Here is a 23796-nt window from a genome sequence, read left to right as displayed (position 1 = left end):
TTCAAGTCCTGGGCAGGAGAGCCTCCTTCCAGGTCTCTTCTTTGTCTTACAGTTTCTGTCTCTTTCTTAAAGGCACCATGGCTGCCCTCAGACCCCTCGTGAAGCCCTAGAAGATAGTCAAAAAAACAGGACCAAGTAGCTTGCTCATCCAGCACCAGTCAGACTCACATCAAAAGGAAGTGTAGCCCTGGACGGTTTGGCGCAGCGGTTAGAGCGTCGGCCTGTGGTCCAGAGAGACCCGGGTTCGGTTCCCGTTAAGGGCATGTACCTCGGTTGCAGTTTGTCCTCGGCCCTGGTTGAGTCGTGCAGGTGGCAACCACTCCATGTGTCCCTTTCACGTCGATGTTTCTCTCTTTCTCCCCCCCCCACTCTATCTGAACAAACAACGAAAAAAATGTCCTCGGGAGAGGATTAAAAAAAAAAAAAAAAAGGAAGTGTAACTGGCAGAAACCCAGAGGCACTGACAACAGGGTGCACATTGGTTATGGGAGCGCATGCTGCCAGCGGCTTTCAGAGCTTCCTGGTCCACAGCGTCAAGGAGCTTGAAGCGCTGCTGATGTACGACAAATCTCACCGCGTCTCCTCAAAGAACCGCAAAGCCATGTGGAAAGAGCAGCCCAGCTGGCCATCAGAATCACCAATCCCAATGCCAGGCTGCACAGTGAAGAAAATAACCGCTGAGCCAAACCGGCCAGGGCTGCACAGTGAAGAAAATAAACAGACAGCCCTGGCCAGTTTGGTTCGGGGGTTAGAGCGTCAACCTGTGGTCCAGAGAGACCCGGGTTCGGTTCCCGCTAAGGGCACGTACCTCGGTTGCAGTTTGTCCCCGGCCCTGGTTGGGTCGTGCGGGTGGCAGCCACTCGATGTGTTCCTTTCACGTCGATGTTCCTCTCTCCCTCTCTCTTCCTCCCAATCTATCTGAACAAAAAATAGAAAAATGTCCTCGGGTGAGGATACAAAAAAAAGAAAGAAAATAAACAGATTGTGTACACATTGTATTTGTGTTAATAAAACCATAAAATTCTCCATCAAAAAAATAAAAATAAATAAAATCACAGAACAATATACCAAAAGAATAAGGTCCATTTTACAGTATGATAACTAAAAACAATAAAATTCAAAAAAGAAAGCAAAGCCAAAACAAAAACACACAAACAAACAAATAAGGAAGGAAAGCAAGATCTTTTCCATTGTTTGAAATATCTGACAGAGCACACTGGCAAAAAGAAACAAAGGCAATGCTAAATGGGAGGAAGAAATGGAAAAACAGAATCTTATATTATTAGATTCATTGATTAATTCAGGGCCAGTGACTATACTTGTGGCAGATTGTATTTCCAAAGTGGCTGCAATAATGTGTGTCAGCCTACATGCTGTTCTAGAACCTGCTACTCACTCCTCCATCAGGAGGTCAGTGTCCTGACCATTTGAATTGTGGCTGCCGAGACCAGGAGAGTATGGCGAAAGCTATCATATGTGATTCCTGAGGCTAAAGCATAAAAATGCAATGCACTTCCTCCTTGTTTCCTTAGAACACTTGCTCTTGGAACCCAGCCACTGTAGTATGAGGAATTCCAAGTAATGCATGGAAAGGCCTATGTGAAGAGGCATGGAGGTCTCTCTCCACAGCCCTGGCTGATCTTCCAACCAAAAGCCAGTCCCGCTTGCCAGCCATCTGAGCGAACCATCTTGAAAGCAGAGTCAAACTAGCCAACGCTGCCTGGAGCAGAACAGAGTGTGTCTGCCAAGCCCTGCCGAACCTGGCTATTATGAGCAAAGAAAATGAATGCTGTTGTTCTAATCTGCTATGAGATTTGGGGTGGTGTGTTGCACAGCAGTAGATGGCTAACATAATGCTTTCACTCATTTATCAACACCAAAACCAGAGCGCCTTTCTGGTATGTGGAGTTCAAAAGAATTCTTGGGACAGGATGAGTCGTAGAGGGAAAGGATGTGATTGATCAGTGAAGTTAAATATTGTACACTGTACTGAGGGATGGGATTAGTGAGATTTGCCAAACCTGTTAGAATCCAGAACTCCCATTTTATATATTGAATAAGACAGAATTCAGGTGGGTTATGACCTGCTCAAGATCATACAAAAATTTAGTGCTGGAGCAATAGCTCTAAATCAGATTTTTTGACACGTAGTTTAATATTCTGTTTTACTTTGCTTGTCCCTTCCCAATAACAGATTCCAGAGACCTGACTCACATGACCTAGAACAGCAAGTCTATGCTTGGGTGTTTCTACTCCCCACTCCCATGCCTGTGACATATATCATTAGGTAAATACAGCACTCTTCTAAGGTCACTGATGTGTAGATGATAGACCCAAATTACAATAAGAGACCTTAAACAGAAAAATGCAAGAAAGATGCCATCACTGATTTGCTCTCCGGAGTGTCAGAAGAACACAGCAAAAGTGGGCTCAAATATATAAGTTGTAAAATGATTTAATATCAAAACGCATTGTGCATGAGTAAGACAGAAGGCTTTAGATGTGGCTGCTCGGGATCAGGTTGTCTGAAAAATACTCATAACTTACTTCTTACAGAATCTACTTACGAATCCGCTTCCCATGTCCTTGGGGAATTCTGCTGTCGATCCTATTAGACAATCTCCATCTAATGTTTTAAAAATGATTTTGTTGGAGTTGGAAGAAAACTTTTACTTTAGTTCTAATGTTGCATGTGTATAATTTGGCCTCCTCCTGAATACAATAGAATTGGAATTCATACACATATACAACAGGACAGTACTGGAAAATCGTACACTTTGATGGTTCTGTTCTTAACGCACTTGGTAATGTCTGAGAGCAAAATAGGCTCAGAAAAAAAAAATAGACCATTTCTCGAGTATGATTTAAAAGCAGAGGTTAGCCCTGGCCGGTTTGGCTCAGCGGTTAGAGCGTCGACCTGCGGTCCTGAGAGACCCGGGTTCGGTTCCCACTAAGGGCGCGTACCTTGGTTGCAGTTTGTCCCCAGCCCTGGTCGGTCGTGCGGGTGGCAGCCACTCGATGTGTCCCTTCATGTCGATGTTTCTCTCTCTCTCTCTTCCTCTCTCTCCCTTCCTTCTCTATCTGAACAAAAAAATGGGAAAATGTCCTCGGGTGAGGATTAAAAAAATAAAATAAAATAAAATAAAATAAAATAAAATAAAATAAAATAAAATAAAATAAAAGCAGAGGTTATATTGCCCGGCTGGTGTGGCTCAGTGGTTGAGCATCAACCCATGCACTAAGAGGTCGCCAGTTTGATTCCCGGTCAGGGCACATGCCTAGGTTGTGGGCCCGATCCCCCGTGGGGGGCATGCAGGAGGTGGCCAATGGATGTTCTCTCTCATCGATGTCTCTATCTCTCTCCCTCTCCCTTCCTCTCTCTCTAAAATCAATAAAGAAAAACTATTTAAAAGCAGAAGTTAAAAACCTATGGCATTGTGGATTTTAGGGTAACTCACCGAGAACAGGATTCAAATTCATCTAATATAGGACCAAGAGCAGAGCTTCTCGCCCTGGCCAGTTTGGCTCAGCAGTTAGAGCGTCAGCCTGCAGTCCGGAGAGACCCGGGTTCGGTTCCCGCTAAGGGCACATACTTCGGTTGCAGTTTGTCCCCGGCCCTGGTTGGTCGTGCAGGTGGCAGCCACTCGATGTGTCCCTTCACGTCGATGTTTCTCACTCTCTCTCCCTTCCTCTCTCTCCCTCCCATTCTATACAAAAAATGGAAAAATATCCTCGGGTGAGGATAAAAAAAAAAAAAAAAAAAAGAGCAGAGCTTCTCTGAACTAGGTCATAGGAGAGCAAAACACTCTGCAGTATCAACTATAAGTAAATAATGATCTCTCCTCTTTCTAGCATTGTGAGTAGGGCATGGGTGGGGTTAAGTATTGAAGGTTATCTGAGTAAAGTAAGTAGCCAAGTGCATGCATTCATTCATTTGTTCATTCACTGAGTATCTAGTATGTGCAAAGTATTCTGTAAAACACTATGGGAAATATAAAGATAAAACAGGCAGGGATTTTGTCTTCATAGGTTCTCTAGCAGGAGTGCCAACATCCTCTCTTAATAGAGTAGGCTTTGAGCCCTGGTCAGTGTGACTCGGTTGGAAAATCATCCTGTACACCAAAAGGTGTCGGGTTTGATCTCTGGTGGGAGGAAACCAATTGATATTTCTCTCTCACATGGATGTTTCTCTCTTCCTCTCTCTCTGAAAATCAATTAAAAAAATTAAAAATAAAGCCTGGCCAGTGTGGCTCAGTGGTTGAGTGTCGACCCATGCACTAAGAGGTCACTGGTTTGATTCCCGGTCAGGGCACATGCCCAGGTTGTGGGCCCAATCCCCAGTGGAGGACATGCATGAGGCGACCATTCAATGTTCTCTCTCATTGATTTTTCTATCTCTCTCTCTCCCTCTCTCTCTAAAATCAATAAAGAACTTTTTTAAAAATTAAAAATAGAGTGGGATTTGAGAATATAGGCCTAATGGTTTAGAAATCTAAATCTAGTTCAATAGCACCCAAACACAAGAACCTTGCTTTTAAATCATTACAAGCAGGATATTACTACAATTGTCTACACAAATCACAGTCTTCAAAAATATTAATAGTATGTCCTTCCTTCTCTCTCCCTTCCTTTTTTTCCCTATAATAATCACATGATGATTTGAAAAATTACTAATTGCTGGATTACTTAGATGCATTACTGTGCTCTTAGGAAATTATTCCTGGTAATAAAATTCTTTTCATCAGCTCCATTTTCAGATTTGCAGTACAGGCTTGTCCTTTAACAAGTTGGTGTTCTTTTCAGAAAAATATGCAGCAAATGTGGCAAAACAGAAATGTAATATTCTTGGAAGTGGACTAGTCTGGAAAATAATTAAACTTTCCTTTTTTTTTGTACTTGGACTTTATTCTTCTAGTAATTTTTCTGTCCACCTGAAATTTTCAAGAAGGTTAAAGTAATCATTATGTGTGATTTATTCTCAAGTCCTCAAAGATTAGTAAAATTCTTGTTAGATCTTTTCAGGTTTCTGTGCTTAGAAACTGTTGTTTATTTCCCCTAAACTTTTCTGGTATAGAATATCTCAGTACTTTCCACTGGGTTTTTCCTAAATAGCAGCAACTTGTTTTTCAACTGATAATCTTAACCTAATCACCTCTCAAAACCCTTTAATATCTGTTAGGTGTCAGTGCCCAAGAACAGGACAGAAAGAATCTGAAGTGGGCTTTGGAGTCATTCCAGCCTGGATTCACATAAAGCTCTGCCACTCCCTGTGTGACTCTAGATACATTAGTTAATCTCACTGAGCCTCAGTTTCCTTATTTGTAAAGCAGAGATATAATATACACATTGTAAAATGATTATGAGAATTAATATGATGTAAGAAAGCAGAGAGCCTGGTACTTACTAGTCACGCCTTAAATAAGAATTTTCCTTTGCTTCCTCCTGAAAAGGACAATGGTAAAGCTCAGGATTTAATCACTAAAACATTTAAAAAGTTACAGATGCAAACCACATAGGTCCTAATCAACTTTCCTGACACTTTGCTATGCAGAAGATTTGGCATTTCTCCCCCTTTCTTCTTAATGGAAAATAGCACCCCACCTTACGGAAAATGAAAATTTGGGCTAAAGCCACCTATAATTTCATCATCCCAGCCCCATGACTCTTCCCACTTTTGTCATGGTCTGGCTTTTATATAAAACGGTCACTTTTTTTTTTTTCCACAGTCGCTATCAAGATGTTGCTTATCATGACATCAACTCTTCTAAGGTACTAAGAGATTTATTCCAGGTGATAATGGGAAGCTGCTGAGAAGAAGGAATGGAACGCTGCGGAGGTGTTCAAGTTCTCATGATATTGTTCAAATCTTTCTCCAGCGCAGAAACTCCACAAAGAACTCCTCTGCAGTTTTCCTTACACAGGGCTATTTCTTTAAATTGTTTGACGTCAGAGAAGGAATGCTATAGCAACAGTCTGTCAAACTGAAATTAACTCAGAAGAAAGATGGGGGTGGAGAAAGGAAAACTGCTCCCGGGTGGGTACTGACTTCAGAGCAAGTAAATTGGGTAGTTGCATTCACTTTATGACATTTTAAACATCAAACACCCAGAGAAATGTGAAGGAAAAAAAGTCAGTTGAGATGCCTAGGATGTTTAACCCATGCAGAGAAGAGTGACTTGACATGACAGGGTTATCTGGAAGGCCTGGTTTCATCAGTGACAGTAATAACGATAGCTTCCAAGTATTGATCATTTATTTAGAGGCAGGCTCTGTGTCAACGTTATCTCATTTACTATTTTAGCACCATAATGAGGCAGGTATCATCCCTATTTTCCAACGACGAGGCCCTGAGACGGCACAGTCGCACAACTAGCGATGGTAGACCTTGGACTGCAATGCAATTTGGTATAACTCTGGTCTTCAGTTTACTTCTTACATTTAGAATTTCACAATGTTACATCTAAACGGGTCCTTGGGGTCTTCTAAATCAGTGCCCCCTCCCCAATCCTGCCCACGAGCAAACTGAGGCTTACGCGGTACCAGGAAGGAAACTGGCCGCACCACTTGGGCGCTACTCAGAAGTGTGCGCCGGCGTCCCGGCGCCACGCCGACAAGAAAACGAAACTGCCTGGGAATTAATGTTTTTCTTCTTCTGGCAGGAAACGAGACAGAAAATAGGAAGCAGAAGCAGCCCGCTCCCTTCGCCCCCCGCCCAGGCCGCGCGCGCTCCGGGGTCTGCGCGCGCCTGCAGCGCGTCCCCGCTGGCTCCGCGCGCCTCGCGCCTCGAGCCTCGCGCCTCGCGCCTCCAGCCACGTCCCCGCCCCGGCCCGGCGCGTCGCGGAGTTGGCAGCTGAACGTCGCGGGCCAGGGTGTGGCCGGCGGATCTCGGCGGCGCTGGTCTCCGCGGTGCTCTGCGCTCTGCACGCCAGCTCTGCGCGCGTGGGGCTGCTGAGCGCCCCGCGGACCCAGGCGGCGCCCGGTGGACGCGGGCTCGAGCTCCCTCCAGGTAGGCGGCAGTCGCGCGAGCTGCGGCTCGTCGGTGCGCCCCGCACGGGGACCCAGGGCTTCCCGCAGGGCCGCCCGGAGGAACCCAGCCCGGTTGGCGGCGCGGGGCCGGCTGGGTCCTCCGGACTCAGGGACTCGGGGCTCCGGGCGGCAGACCCTGCCGGGCAGGGACGGGGTGGGCGCGCCTCGGTCACGCTCTGCTCCCGCGCGGCCACCGACCGTTCCGCCGCCGCTTCGGGCATTTCCTGGGCCGCCCTGACCGCGCGCTCCGGGAAACCAGGGGACGGTCCGTATCCCTGGCTTCCGGACCCTCGGGTTCCTCTGCAAGCCGGTGTTTACCCTGAAAATAGTTTTTTTATTCGGAATTGCCCCAAAGGGTTATTGAGTGGAGAGCGCAGGGTGAGCTCATAAAAGTTCTCAACTGAGTGCTAAAAATGAGCCCAGTGGTTTCGCGTTAAATTTATTTTGGAAATGATGTGATGCCCGCATTTGGGGGGTGGGGGTGAGGGAAATTAATGGACTTCGAACACTTGTAAGTTCAGTACATGATCAAATGTTTTCCTTTTCTCTCCACATTTTTTTTTTCTGTTGAAAAACAAATGATTGCCTTCTATTTTAATATTTACTTCTATTCTGTACGGGAAGGTTGCCTTTCCAAAAGCTTAAAAACAGACTTTCATTTGTTTATAGAAGCAGTGCGTTGTTATTTTGCATCTCTCTCTCTGTTCCCCTTTCACCGCTCCTTCCTTTTCTCTTTTAGTAAAAGATTTGGATGCATCTGTCGGCCTCTCTGACACTAGCACAACAGCTCGGCTTGTGGATTGGCACCCTACTGGGAAGTTTCCTTAAGACATTTAATTTGTTGATTAGATCACTGTGTTATCAGCCCATGTTAGTGTAGTAAACTGCGATGGTGACCTTTAAGTACATATTGTAGAGTAGAGTTCGAGCACACACTGCTTATTTAAGATGAAAGAGAAGTCATTTCTAGTCGGGAGGAAAACAAAGGTCTGTGCACGCAAGATTGCAGGCTTTGAGTCTCTGCCATTGCACGTTTTAAGACTTTTTTTTTTTTGGTTTGTTTTAAGACTCTTGAGTGTGGGGCTTTTGGGTTATTACTGATCCTAGGCTCTGTGAAAGTAAGAATGTCCAAAGCTGTAGAGAATTTTTATGAGAGTTTATTTGAGCACACTGACAACATGTGGGGAAGCAAGATGTCAAATGCTCCCAGAGAATTAGTTTTGCAGTTTCTTTTATGCATTTGGAATTAAGGCTGGAATGTAAGGAACATTGCATGAACCCCTGGGAAAAAGCAAGGTGGAGAAAGCATCGATTGATTGGATTAGAACAGTGATTTTTTAAAGCCTTTTTCATCTCATGGCATACATAAACTAATTACTAAAATTTTGTGGCACACCAAAAAATATATATATATATTTTGCTGATCTTCCCAAACAATAGGTATAATTTTGATTCATTCATACCGGAATCTATATTGTTGTGTTGGCTGTTGTCATTTTTTTATTTGACAATCTAAAGAAAAGAAGTCGGTGCCCCTGACTCAATAGTCAGGTATTGCATGTTTTAAAAATTCTTGCAGCACAACAGTGGGCCTGCCTCAGCACACCAGTTGAAAATCGCTGGATTACAGGATACTTAACAAGGTTATATACTCTCCTGAGGGGGTCAGAAAAGGGGGCATTTCAAAGGTGTATTAACCTGTGCACAAAAAAACAATGGATAGGGCTTGCCTACGACAAAGATAACCTTTTACTAGGCCTGAGGTGTAACTACCCACCTGTGACCTATCCAGTTAGAAATTTCTGATCAGATTACTCTGAGATTACTTTCGGTTAGATTTATTACAGAGCCCCCTTTTTTATCCACAACTCTGAAAGTTTGTTGTATATTTCAATATTTGGCTAAAGATCATTTTAAGATTTTCCTTGTTGCATTTTGGTTGGTAAAGTAATTTGAAACTGAAATATAAACTTTTAAGATATTGTTTTCAAAACATGGTTAACTCTCTTGTATATACACATTTATAAAATTATAAAATTGGTTAGTATGGCTTGTGATGTATTTAGGTTTATCTCTTTGTGAGCCATAGGCAATATTTAGGTTATTCCGAGTCATTTCTCAGAATAACCTGTAGAATTGCTTCTTTTAGTATTTTTCCAGCTTTATCGAGATGTAATTGACATACTGTGTAAGTTTAAGATGTACAAACTTAGTATACATATATATTGAAAACTAAATATACATGTATATTATAAAATGATTACCACAATAAGGTTAGTTAAACACATCTGTTACCTTACATAATTACTTTTGTGTGGAAGAGTGGTAGGACTGAGGGAATTTAATATCTACTCTCTTGCCCAGCTGGTGTGGATCAGTGGTTGAGCATTGACCCATACACCAAGAGGTTGCCGGTTCAAATCCTAGTCAGGGCACATGCCCAGGTTGTGGGCCCAATCCCTAGTGGGGGGCATGCAGGAGGTGGACAGTTGATGTTTCTTTTTCTCTCTCCCTCTCCCTTCCTCTCTCTAGAATCAATAAAGGAAAAATATTTTTTGAAAAAGATCTACTCTCTTAACAACTTTCAAGTGTGCGATAGAGTATAGGTAACCATAGTCATCATGCTGTACATAAGATCCCAAAAACTTACTCATCGTATAACTGGAAGTTTGTACTGTTTGATCACATTTCCCCAGAATTGTTTCTTTTAAATCATTGGCACTTTAGTATGTCAGCACATATTTTCACACTTTAAAAATAGATTCTGGGACATTTTGAAAATTGAGAATTGGAACTAAGTATTATACATTTTTCTGCCCTTACCAATACTGCCTGAGATGGTTTGATTTCTCTGAGGTATACTGTGTGATTAGTTTCTTTACCTTGCTGACTGGTTTAATCTGCATTTATTATAGGAACATCTGTTTATTAAACATCTGTTCTGGGTCAGGGGCATTGGTATATATTATTCTGTTTATCTCTCACATTAACTTGGAAAAAGAGGCATTGTCCAGTTCCACAGTTAAGGAAGCCATCTCTGAGATGTGCCAGTGATCATGTAGTTGTTAAGTAACTCAGTTGGGACTCAAGGTCAGATCTCTCTCTCTCTCTTAAGTCCATGTTCTCTGTGCCACGTTGACTTAGAGCCAGGGCCTGAGGAATGATCCTCAATAGCTAGCATAAATTATTAGCATATTTTTAATCTTTCCAAGACATGTTAGAGATGTGGGTTTGTTTTCCAGCATGATTGTTACTACTTGGTGTGTTATTACACAGATCACATCAGGCGTTCTCCTCTTGCCTCTCTATTTATTCCTGATTAAATGTCTAGCTCAGAGTTCAAAACCTCCCTCTTGCTATGGCAGAATTTCTTCTGTTAACATTAATAGATAGTGATAGCTTAATTATCCTTCCAAAATAATAACCCCATTTTAATATGGGTTCTCCAGAGCCATAGATATAACTAATTTGGAAAGTTACAAACAGGATGGCAATCTATTTTTTAATATGGTAACCCTTTGATATCCCTCAAACCAGAAGATACATTTTTAAAAGATTTTTAATCCTCACCCGAGGATTGATTGATTGATTGATTGATTGATTGATTTTGAGAGAGAGAAAGAAAAAAACATTGATTGGTTGCCTCCCATATGTGCCCTGACCAGGGATTGGACCTGAAAACTAGGTATGTGCCATGACTGGGACTCAAACCCTCCATCTTTTTGGTGTATTGGACAATGCTCCAACCAACTGAGCAACCCGGCCATGGCTACGCTAGAAGATATTTTGATAGCTATTTGCCCCGTAATTATCCCATCCCTCCTACAGCTTCAATTTCAGTTTCTATGGTATCATTTACGTTATTATACAAACATTCTGTTATGTGTCCCATCTTAAATAAAATTCTTTCTTGCTTCAGTATTCTGCCCCATCTCTGCTCCACATGTAGAAAGCATACTTTTTTTAGTAGAACAAAAATAAATACAGGAGAGATAACCAGAAACTATTCACTTACAGAGGGTGGGTAGGAAGTGAGTAAAAGGGATAATGGAGCGAATGGCACTGCTCTGATTATGCCTTTTTGTAGTTTTGAGTTTTGGAAACTTGTTAATGTTTTTATGTTCAAAAATAAAATTAACAAGATTGGGTTAAAAAACCTCCAAAATTGAATACAAACAGCAACAAATGAACCAACTATTTCAATGAATAACATCAACTCTCTGAAGAAAAATGAATCTAAGAATGTTTTTATTTTTAAATATTTTATTACATTTATTGGCGTGGCACCTATAAGATCATATAGGTTTCAAGTGTACATTTCTATGATACATGATCTGTATATTGCATTGTGTGCCCACCACCAAAGTCATATCATCTTCTTTCAGCATATATTTGGCCCCCAAATATTTTTGGTACATGCCCCTAGCCGCTAGGGTCTAGCGGGAACCAAACCCAGGACTCTCTGGTCCACAGGCTGACGCTCCAACCGCTGAGCCAAACTGGCCAGGCCCAACTATGTTTTTAACATAGGATTTTGACTATATACCTTTAATCTAAAGATAAAATGGACTGCCAAAAAAAAAAATCTTGAACCCTGTATTTATAGTGGTAGAGACAAGACATAGCAGTTCTGAAACTGTTTTGTGTCTATTGTAGGATTGGGTAAATGAGTACATTTATTAATATTTGGGATCTGGGGTTTTAACTGTGAGAGAAAGGAAATAAAAATGTGAAGTGGAAGAAGGCAATGAAGAACTCCTTGGTAGTGGATTAGAATTAGAGCTATCAAATGCACCTGTGATTAAAATATACATACCTTCATACATATATACACTTACATTTCCTAGTTCTGTCTAATGAAAGGGCCTGGAAGCAATGACAGCCTCGTAGCAGTGAGCACAACCAGTGCCCAGATCTAAGTAGCTGCTTCCACAGCTAGGGCAGGGAAAGATGAGATGAGCCTAGAATACAAGCGAAGAAGTGTTCAAAAAATTGATGGGGACATGTGAAAAGGGCATAGGAACTAGCTTGACTGGCCAAATCTGGGAAAATTTGAGTATCAAAATGAATTAACGATAATGCATTACAACCCACTGAATAAAAAAAGAATTTACAGGTCTATAATAAGTGAAATAAGGAAAAGCACTGCCAAGTAGACTGCCAATAAAAAATGTAGAAGAAACGATAGAAGTCTAACAGTTTGCAGTTATCATGGTAATATTAATTAGGCAAGTGCTACTAACAGAGAAAGTTTGGTAGGGAAAATGATATTAGTACACTTTCCAGTGATCCCTCTAGAGATTAACGACTGAAGGGAAAACAACTTTACAGTGGAGGAATCTGGCAGACACCACCCCAACCAAGTGATCCAAGTTAACATCACCAATAGTGGGATAAGCATATTCTTCTTGATGTGTTTGAACTAGGGAGACATCATTTCTTGTCTGTAGTATTTCCAAAATGCAAACCAAAATCTAATCATGAGGAAACAATTGAGGAACCTTAATTGAGGATTATTCTACAAAGTGGTCTTTAGTCTTCCAGTATGTTAATAGTCTGAAAGATAAAGGAAGGCAAAGGGAAGCATTCCAGATTACAGGAAGTTCAAGAGATCTGAACTTCATTGAAGCGCAATCCTGGATTGGATCTTTCATTGGAAAATCCAGTTGATCAAGAACATTTTTGGGACACTGGTAAAATCTGAATCTGTACTGCATATTCAATAATGGTGGTGTATCAATTTTAAATGTCCTGAATTTGGTCATTGTACTGTGGTTATGTAAGGGGATGCTCTTGTTCTTAGAAGATACACAGTAAATTAGGAGTAAAGGGTCAAAATATATCTTCAATAGACTCCCAAATGGATAAGCAGTAATATTATATCTACAGAGAGTGGTAAAGGTAAAGCAGATGTGGCAGATGTTAACAGTTGGTGATTCTAGGTGAGGGTCTCAGAGTGTTCATTATACGACTTTTTCCAACTTTAAGTTTGAAATTTTAAAAAATAAAAAGGTAAAAATTAAACTTTAAATGTATCCAAAACAACCAAAAAAATCAAAGAGTTTACGTAGGCTGTCTCTACTCCTCATCTCCCATCTTCTTCTGAATCCCCTCGAGAGAGAGGTTTCCTTTCTGTACTATGAAACCATTATTAACCAGGTCACCAGGGATGTTGGTCTTGCCAAGTTAGATCTCTCGGCCACAATTGACACAGGTAATAGATATAACTTCTTTCTCATTGAAGCATTTTTTCCCCTTTGGCTTCTGGGACACTGACTCTTATTTTCATCCTGCCTCACTGGCTGTGGTTTCTTACTCTTCTTCATCTCAGCAACTGGTTCCACCACCCACCCTGTTGCTCATGCTAAAAATCCTAAGAGTTATCCTCAGTTTCCATGTTTTATTCATCCTACATCTATTCCTCCATTGGCAAGTATTATGGGCTCTAACTCAACAATTATTCCAAATTTGACTATTTCGTATCACCTCCACTGCCACTAGTACTCCCGTGACAAACCACTCTCCTTCCGAACCTGAGCTGTTGCAGTAGCTAACTGGTCTTTCAGCTTCCAGTCTCTGTCTCCCAGCAGCCAGCATGAACTTTAAAAGATGTAAAGCTAATCAGATTGTATCTCTCAGTCATCTGAACCCATTGCTGTTAGATACAATCTGAAGTTTTCACTATGGTCAGGAGGCCTACGTGGTCACATGGTTGGGTTCCTGCTCATCTCCCTAATCTCTTCTGCTTTGCTCACTTCCCTCCAGCTTCACTATCTTCTGTGCTGTTGATTCAGCAGCATACCAGCTTGGTTTCTGCCTCAAGGCCTTTGCATTTACTGTTTCTTCTTCCTGGACTGCTGTTCCTCAATTTAAGGCATGACTCATTCAGTCGTTTCATTCAGGTCTTTACTTAGATTAATTTGTGTAATAGCCTTCTTGCCCTGGACGGTTTTGCTCAGTGGTTAGAGCATCACTGAGGGGTTGAGGGCTCGATTCCCAGTCAAGGGCAGGCACCTGGGTTGCAGGTTCAATCCCTGGCCCCGGTGGCGGTCATGTGGGAGACAGCCAATCCATGTCTCTCTCTCACATCGATATTTCTCTCTCTGTGTGTTTCTTCCTCCTTCCCTCCCTTCTATTTTATCTCAAAAACTCAATGAAAAAATATCCTCGGGTGAGGATTAACAGCAACAAAATAATAATAAAAAAATAAATAAAAATAACCTTCTTTGTCACCCTCTAATTTCTTGCAGTATTTTTTCCTGTGTAGTATTTATCTGTACTTGAAATTGTTATTTACTTATGTGCTTTATTATCTTTCTCCTAGACAAATATAGAATAAAGCTCCATGACAATGGGAACTTTTGTTTGTTTTGTTTACTGCTGAATCCCTAGAGTCTGGAATGTGCCTGGCATGTGTTTGGAACTCAGATATTTAAATAAATGAATAGATACATGAATCCATATTTGCCAACTATTTTCCCGTGTTTTGTCTAATCCTGTTTTCACATTAGGCTGTCTCAGAGAATCTTATAATGTTAGTGTTGTTTGAAGTTTTTTGGTGACACTGCTAAAGTTTCTCTGGAAGCTGACGAGTTACCAACTTTGTTTTCCTAACTTCCTCTTTTTTGGTCTGCCCTCTGGTGGAGGTAATTCTAATAAGCAGAAGATGAATAGAGTAGGTCAGTAGGAAGAAACAAAAATGTAAGGACCTTGATTGTGGGTGGAGGGGGAAGAGAGCAAAGGGGGGATAAATGGTGATGGGGTAGGGAAGAGGAGGAAGAACTTTGATCACAAACTGGATAATTAACTTTTAAATTACAGAGACTTGAAAATATTTATTTTAGGTTAGCCTCTAGATTAATCATAATAACATTGGAAAGAATGAAAAGAAAAAGGGCAATGGTTAGATTTGAAGAGATGTCTGGCTTAGGATGAAAAAATAAAACTAGCTCCAAAGTATTTTGATTACTCAAAATGATTTCTGTTTAAAAATAATTCTATTAAAATTTTTTTCATATTCAAAGGCATATTTTTCTTAACTGCAATAAGAATTTCAGTTAACCTTTGTTGCCTTCTCTGCATGTCAGTGAACATACACCAGTGGAAGCCAGTATCAAACCTCAACAGTGGGGTCCTGTAAGCAGCACTCTTGATTATTATGCTTCACTACTTTCCTACTAATGTCCTATGGATGGTACAGCTAGCTACCAAAGAACTTCTTTAAAAATATTTTTTTTCTTTATTGATTTTAGAGAGAGGGGAAGTGAGAGGGAGAGAGGTAGAAACATCGATGAGAGAGAACATCGATTGGCTGCCTCATGCATGTCCTCCACTGGGGATTGGACCCACAATCTGGCCATGTGCCCCGACTGGGAATCCAACTGGTGATGCATGGGTTGATGCTCAACCACTGAGCTACATTGGCCGGGCCCAAAGAATTTCTTTTGGTGCAGTAGTTATGTCAAAAATTGCTTGATAAGTTCCTCAATACCATTTTTACAGTATGTATTATGGAGCCTTTTCTTCTCAAATTGCTGAGAACCATATCTTATTTAATGTTTAGAAATCACATTAAATTATTTCAACACTAGTGTACTAGCAACCTACTAAAATAATAGTAAAATTTCTCTTAATGTCCACATTGTATATTTAAAGCAGTGTACAGCTTAACTCCCCCCCCCCCCCAAATTTTGGGTTTAGTACGGTTGGTTCTGTGCCCTAGAGTTATTACCAAGGAAATTCAGTATATATTTTGCTGGGTAAGGCCAGATTCTACTGGGATGCTCATCTACTTACAGCTGGAACCCCAAAATGGGGCATTTGATCAGAAGGTATCATTAGTGTTGGCATCTTTGCAAGTTCTTAGAGCGCTAACATTCTTTTCTTAATAGCCACATACTTTTTTGTTATATAAACATTTGGTAATCACTTTTCCTTAAACATTCATCCTGTGCAAAAATGCCTTGCTTTTAGAAACCTCACTGTTTCTTCATCCAACTTGTAATATAAATTTTAGCTATAGAGAAATTGATAGAATGTATACCATGGAGTGAGACCACTGCCTTAGGAGGGACAAAGGTGAGAACAGTGGTCCCTGCTATAAGCTAATAATCTCTGGACTCTTACGTAGATATTTTTTATATTTTTGTTATAGTAACATTTAGCAATGGCTTGAGTCCATTTTTTTCTCCTTCAATTTTTATAAGTTCCCCCATCTAAACACCTTTACCCAGGAATTGTTTCAAGTACAGAAATTGGGCTTTATTTGGTAATGTGAAATGAAAACCCAATAATGCAGTTTAAGCTGAATGAGGCTTTATTGTCTAATTAGCATGTGACACAGATTATACATCATATTTAGGATAGTTAATAAGGCGTATGATGACCAGTTTTTATAAGGAAATAATTTAAAATATTTTTTTACTTGCTAGACTTCTATAATTAAATGATGTATTTAAATGGAAAATGGTAGGCAGCTAATTATGTGAGGCAATTTAAGTTTGTCAACAAGGGGTCTTCATTATGTGCCTTACTTATTAAATGGGCCTGTAGGGAAGCTGTTTGGCGGGGGGGGGGGGGGGGGGGGGGGGGGGAGCTCTTTGAAACATGTTGTCTCCTTTTCATATGGTGTAAAAAGCAAAAACAGTTGATATTTAAAGATTTTTAAACTTAGATATTAGTTTCCATGGTTATGTTAACTTTTATCAGTGGGAACTAAAATTTATCAACAAGGGATTTTATAATATTTATTAATTACTAATGTGCCATTATAGAAGCTTTCAGGGTAGAAAAACAAATTTAAAAACACACAAAGACTCCCCCATGCCTTAACATACAAAGAAGAGACATGTTGGTGTGTAAATGTCACCAGTTTATGTGCTAACTGATCTTTCAGTGAGGGAACATCTTAGTGAGTCATTAGAGGCGATAATGAGAGAGTATGAAGACGGAGTGACGTGTGTTCCTTTCAGGCTGCTGAAGAGTGCTGCTGGTATATGTGATACTGAGTGTTGCAGGATGGAAACATCAGCAGGAAAATCAGAGCAATAGTATAAAACTAAATGTAACTCAAAATGAATACACTGTTCAAGCTCCCTTTGATTGATGGGTTTTTCTTTTTTTTTTTTATCCTCACCCGAGGACATTTTTCCATTTTTTGTACAGACAGAGTGGGAGGGAGAGAGAGGAAGAGAGAGAGTGAGAAACATCGATGTGAAAGGGACACATCGAGTGGCTGCCACCCGCACAACCAACCAGGGCCGGGGACAAACTGCAACCAAGGTACATGCCCTTAGCGGGAACCGAACCCGGGTCTCTCCGGACCGCAGGCGGGCGCTCTAACCGCTGAGCCAAACCAGCCAGGGTGATTGATGGGTTTTTCAGAACGTTAGTGGTGAGGGTAGAGTTGGGGTTGTGGCCTCAGCAGGTGATCCATGTTTCTCTCTCATCAGTGTCTCTCTCTCTCTCTCTCTCTAAAATCAATAAAAACATATTTAAAAGAATAGGCTTGGCCCTAGCTGGTGTGCTAAGTGGTTAGAGCATTGGCCTGTGAACAAAAGGGTTTTGGGTTCAATTCCCAGTGAAGGGCATGTACCTGGGTTGCAGGTTCAGTCCAGGCCCTGGTTAGGGTGCGTGCCAGAGGCAACCAATCGATGTGTCTCTCTTACATCGATGATTCTCTCTCTCTTTCTCCTTCTTTCCCTTACACTCACTCTAAAAATCAATGGAAAAAATATTCTTGGGTGAGGATTAACAACAACAATAACAAATAGGCTTGTATTTTTTTTAAAAAGAAGGAAATGCCCTGCTGTTTTACATAGCTGATGGTGAATTTATAGAACTTGTTACTTTAAGAGGTAGTACAGCTAAAAATATAAGCGTACTAAAATGGTTTCAGCAAAAACACATACATTGGTTTCAGATGTATTACATCAAGTTTAAAGGAAATCTTCAATGTACTGAGTTCAGTCACATTCTCAGGAAACATTTAGTTTTGGTGATGTAGCACTTTATATATGTGCTCAATTGGAGCACTTTCATCCTAATATAATCACTATTATCTGCATTTCTTGGAAATATATTTTTATTGATTTTTTTGGAGAGAGAGGAAAGAAGAGAAACATGGATCAGCTGCCTTCTGCAGTCCCCCTGCTGAGGATCAAGCCCACAACCTGGGCATGTGCCCTGACTAGGAATTGAACCAGGACCCCTCAGTTCATGGGATGATGCTCAAATCCACTGAGCCATACCAGCCGGGATTTTTTTTTTTTAAAATACAGTTTTGTTTGTTTGTTTGTTTGTTTGTTTTTCTTTATTGTGTTTTTTTTGGTTAATCCTCACCTGAGGAAATTTTTTTTCCATTGATTTTTAGAGAGAGTGGAAAGGGAGAAGAGAGAGAGAAAAACATGAATGTAAGAGAGAGACATCAATTGGTTGCCTCCCACATGACCCCGACTGGGGCCAGGTATCAAACTTGCAAGCCAGGTACATGCCTTTGACTGGGAATCGAACCTGTGACCCTTCAGTGCACGGGCTGACGCTCTAACCACTGACCCACACCAGCCAGGGCTAAACATGTGTTCTTATTGATATTTTAGAGAGAGAGAGGAAGGTAGAGGGAGAGAGAGGTAGAAATATCGATGGGCCACCTCCTGCATGACCCTACTAGGGATCGAGCCCACATCCTGGGCATGTGCCCTGACTGGGAATCAAACTGGTGACTTCTTGGTACATGGAATGACCCTCAATCCACTGAGCCACACAGGCTGGGCACATACCTGCTTTTTTCATTGGGGTAGGTCTATTCCTGTGCCTGTTGCGGGTTGGGTGTTAAGTCGTATGTGTTTGTTGAGTGGAAAAGTGAGTCACATGGTGATTTGGATTGACAGTAGGTCAGGATAGTCTCATTTTTTATGTACATTAGGACTCTAGATAAAAATAATAGGAATAATGCAGGAAGAGCCCTGGCCGGTTTGGCTCAGCGGTTAGACTGTGGACCTGCGGTCCAGAGAGACCTGGGTTTGGTTACCGCTTGCAGTTTGTCCCTGGCCCTGGTCGGTCGTGCGGGTGGCATCCACTCGATGTGTCCCTTTCATGTTGATGTTTCTCTCTCTCTCTCTCCCCCTCCCACTCTTAGCTGAACAAAAAAATGGAAAAATGTCCTCGGGTGAGGATAAAAAAAAAAAAATGCAGGAAGATATTAACATCTACCTTCTGAGGTCGATTTGAGGTTGTTAAAAGAGTTACTATGAAAGTTTTGGACAGTGCATGGCATATCATAAGAAGTGCTGATAAATGTCATCCCTTGGTTGGCTGACTCTTGCTTGGTATCTTTTGGGTTCTGGGTCATCATGTCTTTATACCAGCCAATTCTCCTTTTATATATTACAGGTTAACAATCTCTATCCACAGTTTGGAGATCCAAAATTATTTGAAATTTCAGTTTTTTAAAATAAATTGTTTAAATGGCAAAAGCTCATGTGATTTGAATTCATTTGCTGCCACAACCAAGCTAATCTGAACCGACATAAAATTTGCTAGTCTGTTTTTTCCCACCTACTTGTGAATTTGCTTAATTTTGCTGCAGGAGTACTCCTTCTTGATTATGTGTCATGTTTCCCCAGGGTCCATTTGGGGTATTATGTTATATATGATGAATATACTTTTTAAAAATCTGAACACTTCCAAATTCTGAAACGCGCCTGGCCTGAGGGCCTAGGGTGGTGGATGACGGACCTGTGCGAGCAAGCACTTAAATGTCTGTTTTTCTTCTTAGACTGCAAAGTCCTGGAGAGCTGGGACTATGTCTTATTTACATGTAGCCTCAATTCTTGGCACATAATAGGCGTTCAGTCAATGTTTAGTGAAAGAATGAACTATGCCAGAAAACACTGGTCAGATGAAGGGAAATAAACCTGACCCTGAGAGCACCTGATTTGTTTCCTAAAGAGACAAAACAGACTGCCTTTGGCTTTCAAGAGGCTGAATTGATTTACTTTTGGGGCACTTAAAAATGTTCAGTGTAGTCCTGGCCAGTTTGGCTCAGTGGTTGGAGCGTCAGCCCGTGGACCAGAGAGTCCCGGGTTCAATTCCAGCCAAGGGCATGTATCTCAGCTGCGATTCATCCCTGGCGTTGGTTGGGGTCATGTGGGTGGCAACAAATTGATGTGTCTTTCTCACACTGATGTTTCTCTCTCTCTCTCTCCCTCCCTCCTGTTCTATCTGAAGATAAGTGGAAAAATATCCTCGAGTGAGGATTAAAACAAAACAAGATAAAAAACACAAAATTTTCAGTGTAATGAGAAATTTGGTAGCAAAATAAAAAACAAAACTTAGTGCCTGTGCTACAGTTTCAGCATCTCTAACTTCTGTTTTTCTCTCTTATCCATTCACCCATGCAGCTCTAAGTCTTTGGCTGATGTCTTGAGAAAGAAAGCCACATGGGAATATGTATATGGAATATTTGGGATGGGTAGGCAAGTGTGTATTTACATTTCTTGATAAGAATGATCATAAAAGCTTTAAATACCTTACCTAATTAATAATGAGTTTAGGGTTTTTTAAAATTTTACAAAGTATGAATCAGGATTGCAAAGAGAAAAGTAGAACATTACAGGTTTTATTATTTTTTTGTCCTCACCCGAGGACATTTTTGCATTTATCTTTAGATAGAGTAGGAGGGAGACAGGGAGGAAGAGAGAGAGAAACATCGATGTGAGAGAGACACATCAACTGGTTGCCACCTGCACGACCCCTTGGGGCCAGGGACGAATTGCAACCGAGGTACATGCCCTTAGCGGGAACCAATCCCAGGACTCTCTGGTCTGCGGGCCGACACTTTAACCGCTGAGCCACACTGGCCAGAGCTACAGATTTAATTATAATAACACACTTGAAATTAAGTTTTCTGATGAATAGACTTATTAGTAAGCAAAAGTAGTTTATGCTTAACATTTTTAAGTGCAATTTATTTTTCATTTTATATGCTTTCATGATCAGAATGAAAATCATTAGTAGCTAAGATATTTGTATTTCCTTGTCTCATAGAGATTAAAATAGCTGTTCACTAACACAGCAGTATAATTATACAGGCTACATAATGCCTTGCTTTAGTAAAAATTCTGTAGGCATCTGAAGAAGTGGAGGGAGAAGACAATTTGAATTATGCAACTGGATTCTTTTCCATTTTGTTTAATAAACTGGCTTGGATACAGTGGCTCATTGGTATTTTTTGATATTTGTAACTGGTACAGCTTAACTTTTAAAAGATAACTGATATGCGGCTTTCTGCTCAACTTACAATGCTTTAACCTAAAATGTGTTAAATGAATCAAATATTCATGTTGAAAAAGAACTTACAATTAAGAAGTTATAGTCATTGAAAGAGCACTGTGCTTATATCAAACTAATTTCTGTTAAATTATGAGTTTAAAATTGTTTTAGTCAGCAATTTCAGTACCACTTCAGAGTTGAAGTAAGTGAAGGATGGATACCCAGAAAAAGTTATAGTGGGAATTTGGCGTTGGGACAGTCATTTTGGGCTCTACTCGTGACCTGAAGAGATATAAACGGAGCCTGTTGTGCTTGGAGAAGCAGAGGAAGTTATTCTGTAGGAAGAGGAAAACCAAAGATCTGAAGAGAAAAACAGGCCAGTTAGAGAAAGAATACTACTAGTTTGTAGCCTCTTGTCTCTCCCTGAGGTAGTAATGCTCATGCCTTTTGGTTCTGTGCTGCTCGTCCGAAATCTTTAGAACATATGTCCTTTATTTAAGCTATTTCAGGTTAGCTGATTTACTGGAGAAAAAAATGTGTTAGGTGCTATAACCTATAGCAAAGAGCAAAGCAGACAAAGCCCCTGCATTAAGGAGCTTATATTCTACCAGGAGGAAGCAGACAGCAGATGAGCAGAGACCCGCTAGCTGGTGTTGAGTCTTTGGTGACCTGATGGAGACGGGAAGGGGGCTGGGTGGGTGCGTAGTGCTATCAGTGAAGGTCCCTCTGCGAGGTAACATTTGAGCAGAAGTAAGGGAGCAAGGGATGGAAACACCAGGGGCAAGAGCATTTCAGGCAGGGGGAGAGCAAGTATAAGGACACTGAAGCCCGAGTCCACTTAATGTGTGTATTCAAGGAACATCAAGAATGCTTTTGAGTGGCTGGATCAGAGTGAGAGAGAGACAGACAGACAGACAGACAGACAGACAGACAGACACAAGGAGGTCAGAGGCGGAGTATGTAGAGTTGAGCAGGGCTCTGTAGTTCAGGGTAAGGGGTGCAGCTCTCCTCCGAGTGGAGTGGAACACCGTTGTAGGATTTAAAGCAGAAGAGTGACTTGTGTTTTAAAAGGATCGCCAGTTGCTGTATTTAGAACAGACTGAAGAGTGGTTGAAAGCAATAGAAAGCAGACCAGGTGAGAGAGGTGGTGGCTTGGACCAAGGTGGTCAAAGTGGACGTAGTTAGAGTTGGTCAAAGCCTGGATATTTTTTTGAAAAACTAACTGATGTACTTTGCCGATGGTTTACATGTGGGATCTGAAGGAAAGAGAAGTTAAGGAAACTCCCAGGTTTTTGGCTTAAACAGTTGGAAAGATGGATTTACCATTTACTGATACAGGGAAGAACTGGGGTTCAGTTTTGAAGTGTTAAGTTGGAAGTGCCTGTTAGACAGCTAAGTGGGGATATCTGTTGGTGCCCTGGTGTAAAGTATTTCTCACTGGACTCCATTCTGGTACTAATTCTCTATAATTTAGTCTTGAAAACTACAACTCAAGCTTTCTCTTCCATCCTCTGATCACATTCTACCATAAAATCCTTTATAAATAATATAGATTTATATTTATTAAGCAATTTTACATTCTAGTAATAATTGACTCTCATTGGAGTTTCAAAAGGACCAAAAAGAAGCTATATTTAAAAAGCACATTAATGCCCTGGCCAGTTTTGCTCAGTGGTTAGAGCGTTGGCCTGTGGTCCAGAGAGACCCGGGTTTGGTTCCTGCTAAGGGCATGTACCTCAGTTGCAGTTTGTCCCCAGCCCTGGTTGGGTCATGTGGGAGGCAGCCACTCGATGTGTCCCTGTCACGTTGATGTTTCTCTCTCTCTCTTCCTCTTTCTCCCTCTCACTCTATCTGAACAAAAAATGGAAAAATGTCCTTAGGTGAGGATTAAAAAAAAAAAAGGTACTAGGGATTAAATTAATAGAAAAGTACATAAAAAAAAAATAAAGCCCTGGCCGGTTTAGCTCAGCGGTTAGAGCATCGGCCTGCGGACCAGAGAGACCCGGGTTTGGTTCCCGCTAAGGGCATGTACCTCGGTTGCGGTTTGTCCCCGGCCCTGGTTTGTGCGGGTGGCAGCCACTCGATGTGTCCCTTTCACATTGATGTTTCTCTCTCTCTCCCTCCCCCTCCCTCCCTTCCTTCTTCCTACTCTATCTGAACAAAATATGAAAAAATGTAAAAAAATAAAATAAAATAAAAAGTACATTAATATGTAAGTGGAAAACTGAATTCTTTCTCTCTCCCTTTTTATAGTTGCTTTGTGTTGTTAATTTTGAAGTAAACGAATTTTTAAAAATGAGTGAACTGGAACAGTTGAGGCAGGAAGCCGAACAACTGCGGAATCAGATCCAGGTAAGAGCAATCTTTTTCATTTTTTCAGAAACATTTTTAACACTTTTATTTAGTACCAGTAATGAACCAAATTTGCTCATTAGGTCATCATTCTACATATATTAAATAATTTATAAGACTGGAAATGGTCAATTGTTTTTATCATGT

General features: G+C 41.1%; 1 protein-coding gene and 1 long non-coding RNA gene across 2 annotated transcripts in view; one reads left to right on the top strand and one right to left on the bottom strand.

Annotated features, from left to right (window-relative positions):
* Window positions 1–6942: 6942 nt before the first annotated feature.
* GNB4 (G protein subunit beta 4) overlaps window positions 6943–23796 on the top strand; it is a 41737-nt gene continuing 24883 nt past the window's right edge. The window contains exons 1-2 of the mRNA XM_036242404.1: window positions 6943–7006; window positions 23551–23649. Of these exons, the coding sequence (XP_036098297.1) occupies window positions 23593–23649 (57 nt within the window). The 5' untranslated portion in view covers window positions 6943–7006; window positions 23551–23592. The remainder of the gene's footprint in view (window positions 7007–23550; window positions 23650–23796) is intronic.
* Window positions 11879–23796, bottom strand: part of LOC118616886 — a 36573-nt gene continuing 24655 nt past the window's right edge. The window contains exon 3 of the long non-coding RNA XR_004956726.1: window positions 11879–11987. This is a non-coding gene — a long non-coding RNA (uncharacterized LOC118616886). The remainder of the gene's footprint in view (window positions 11988–23796) is intronic.

This window comes from Molossus molossus, unplaced genomic scaffold (assembly GCF_014108415.1).
Source record: "Molossus molossus isolate mMolMol1 unplaced genomic scaffold, mMolMol1.p scaffold_m16_p_5, whole genome shotgun sequence".
Taxonomy (NCBI): domain Eukaryota; kingdom Metazoa; phylum Chordata; class Mammalia; order Chiroptera; family Molossidae; genus Molossus; species Molossus molossus.
Note: the sequence above shows the minus strand (reverse complement) of the source record. Positions and strands in the feature narration are given on the sequence as shown.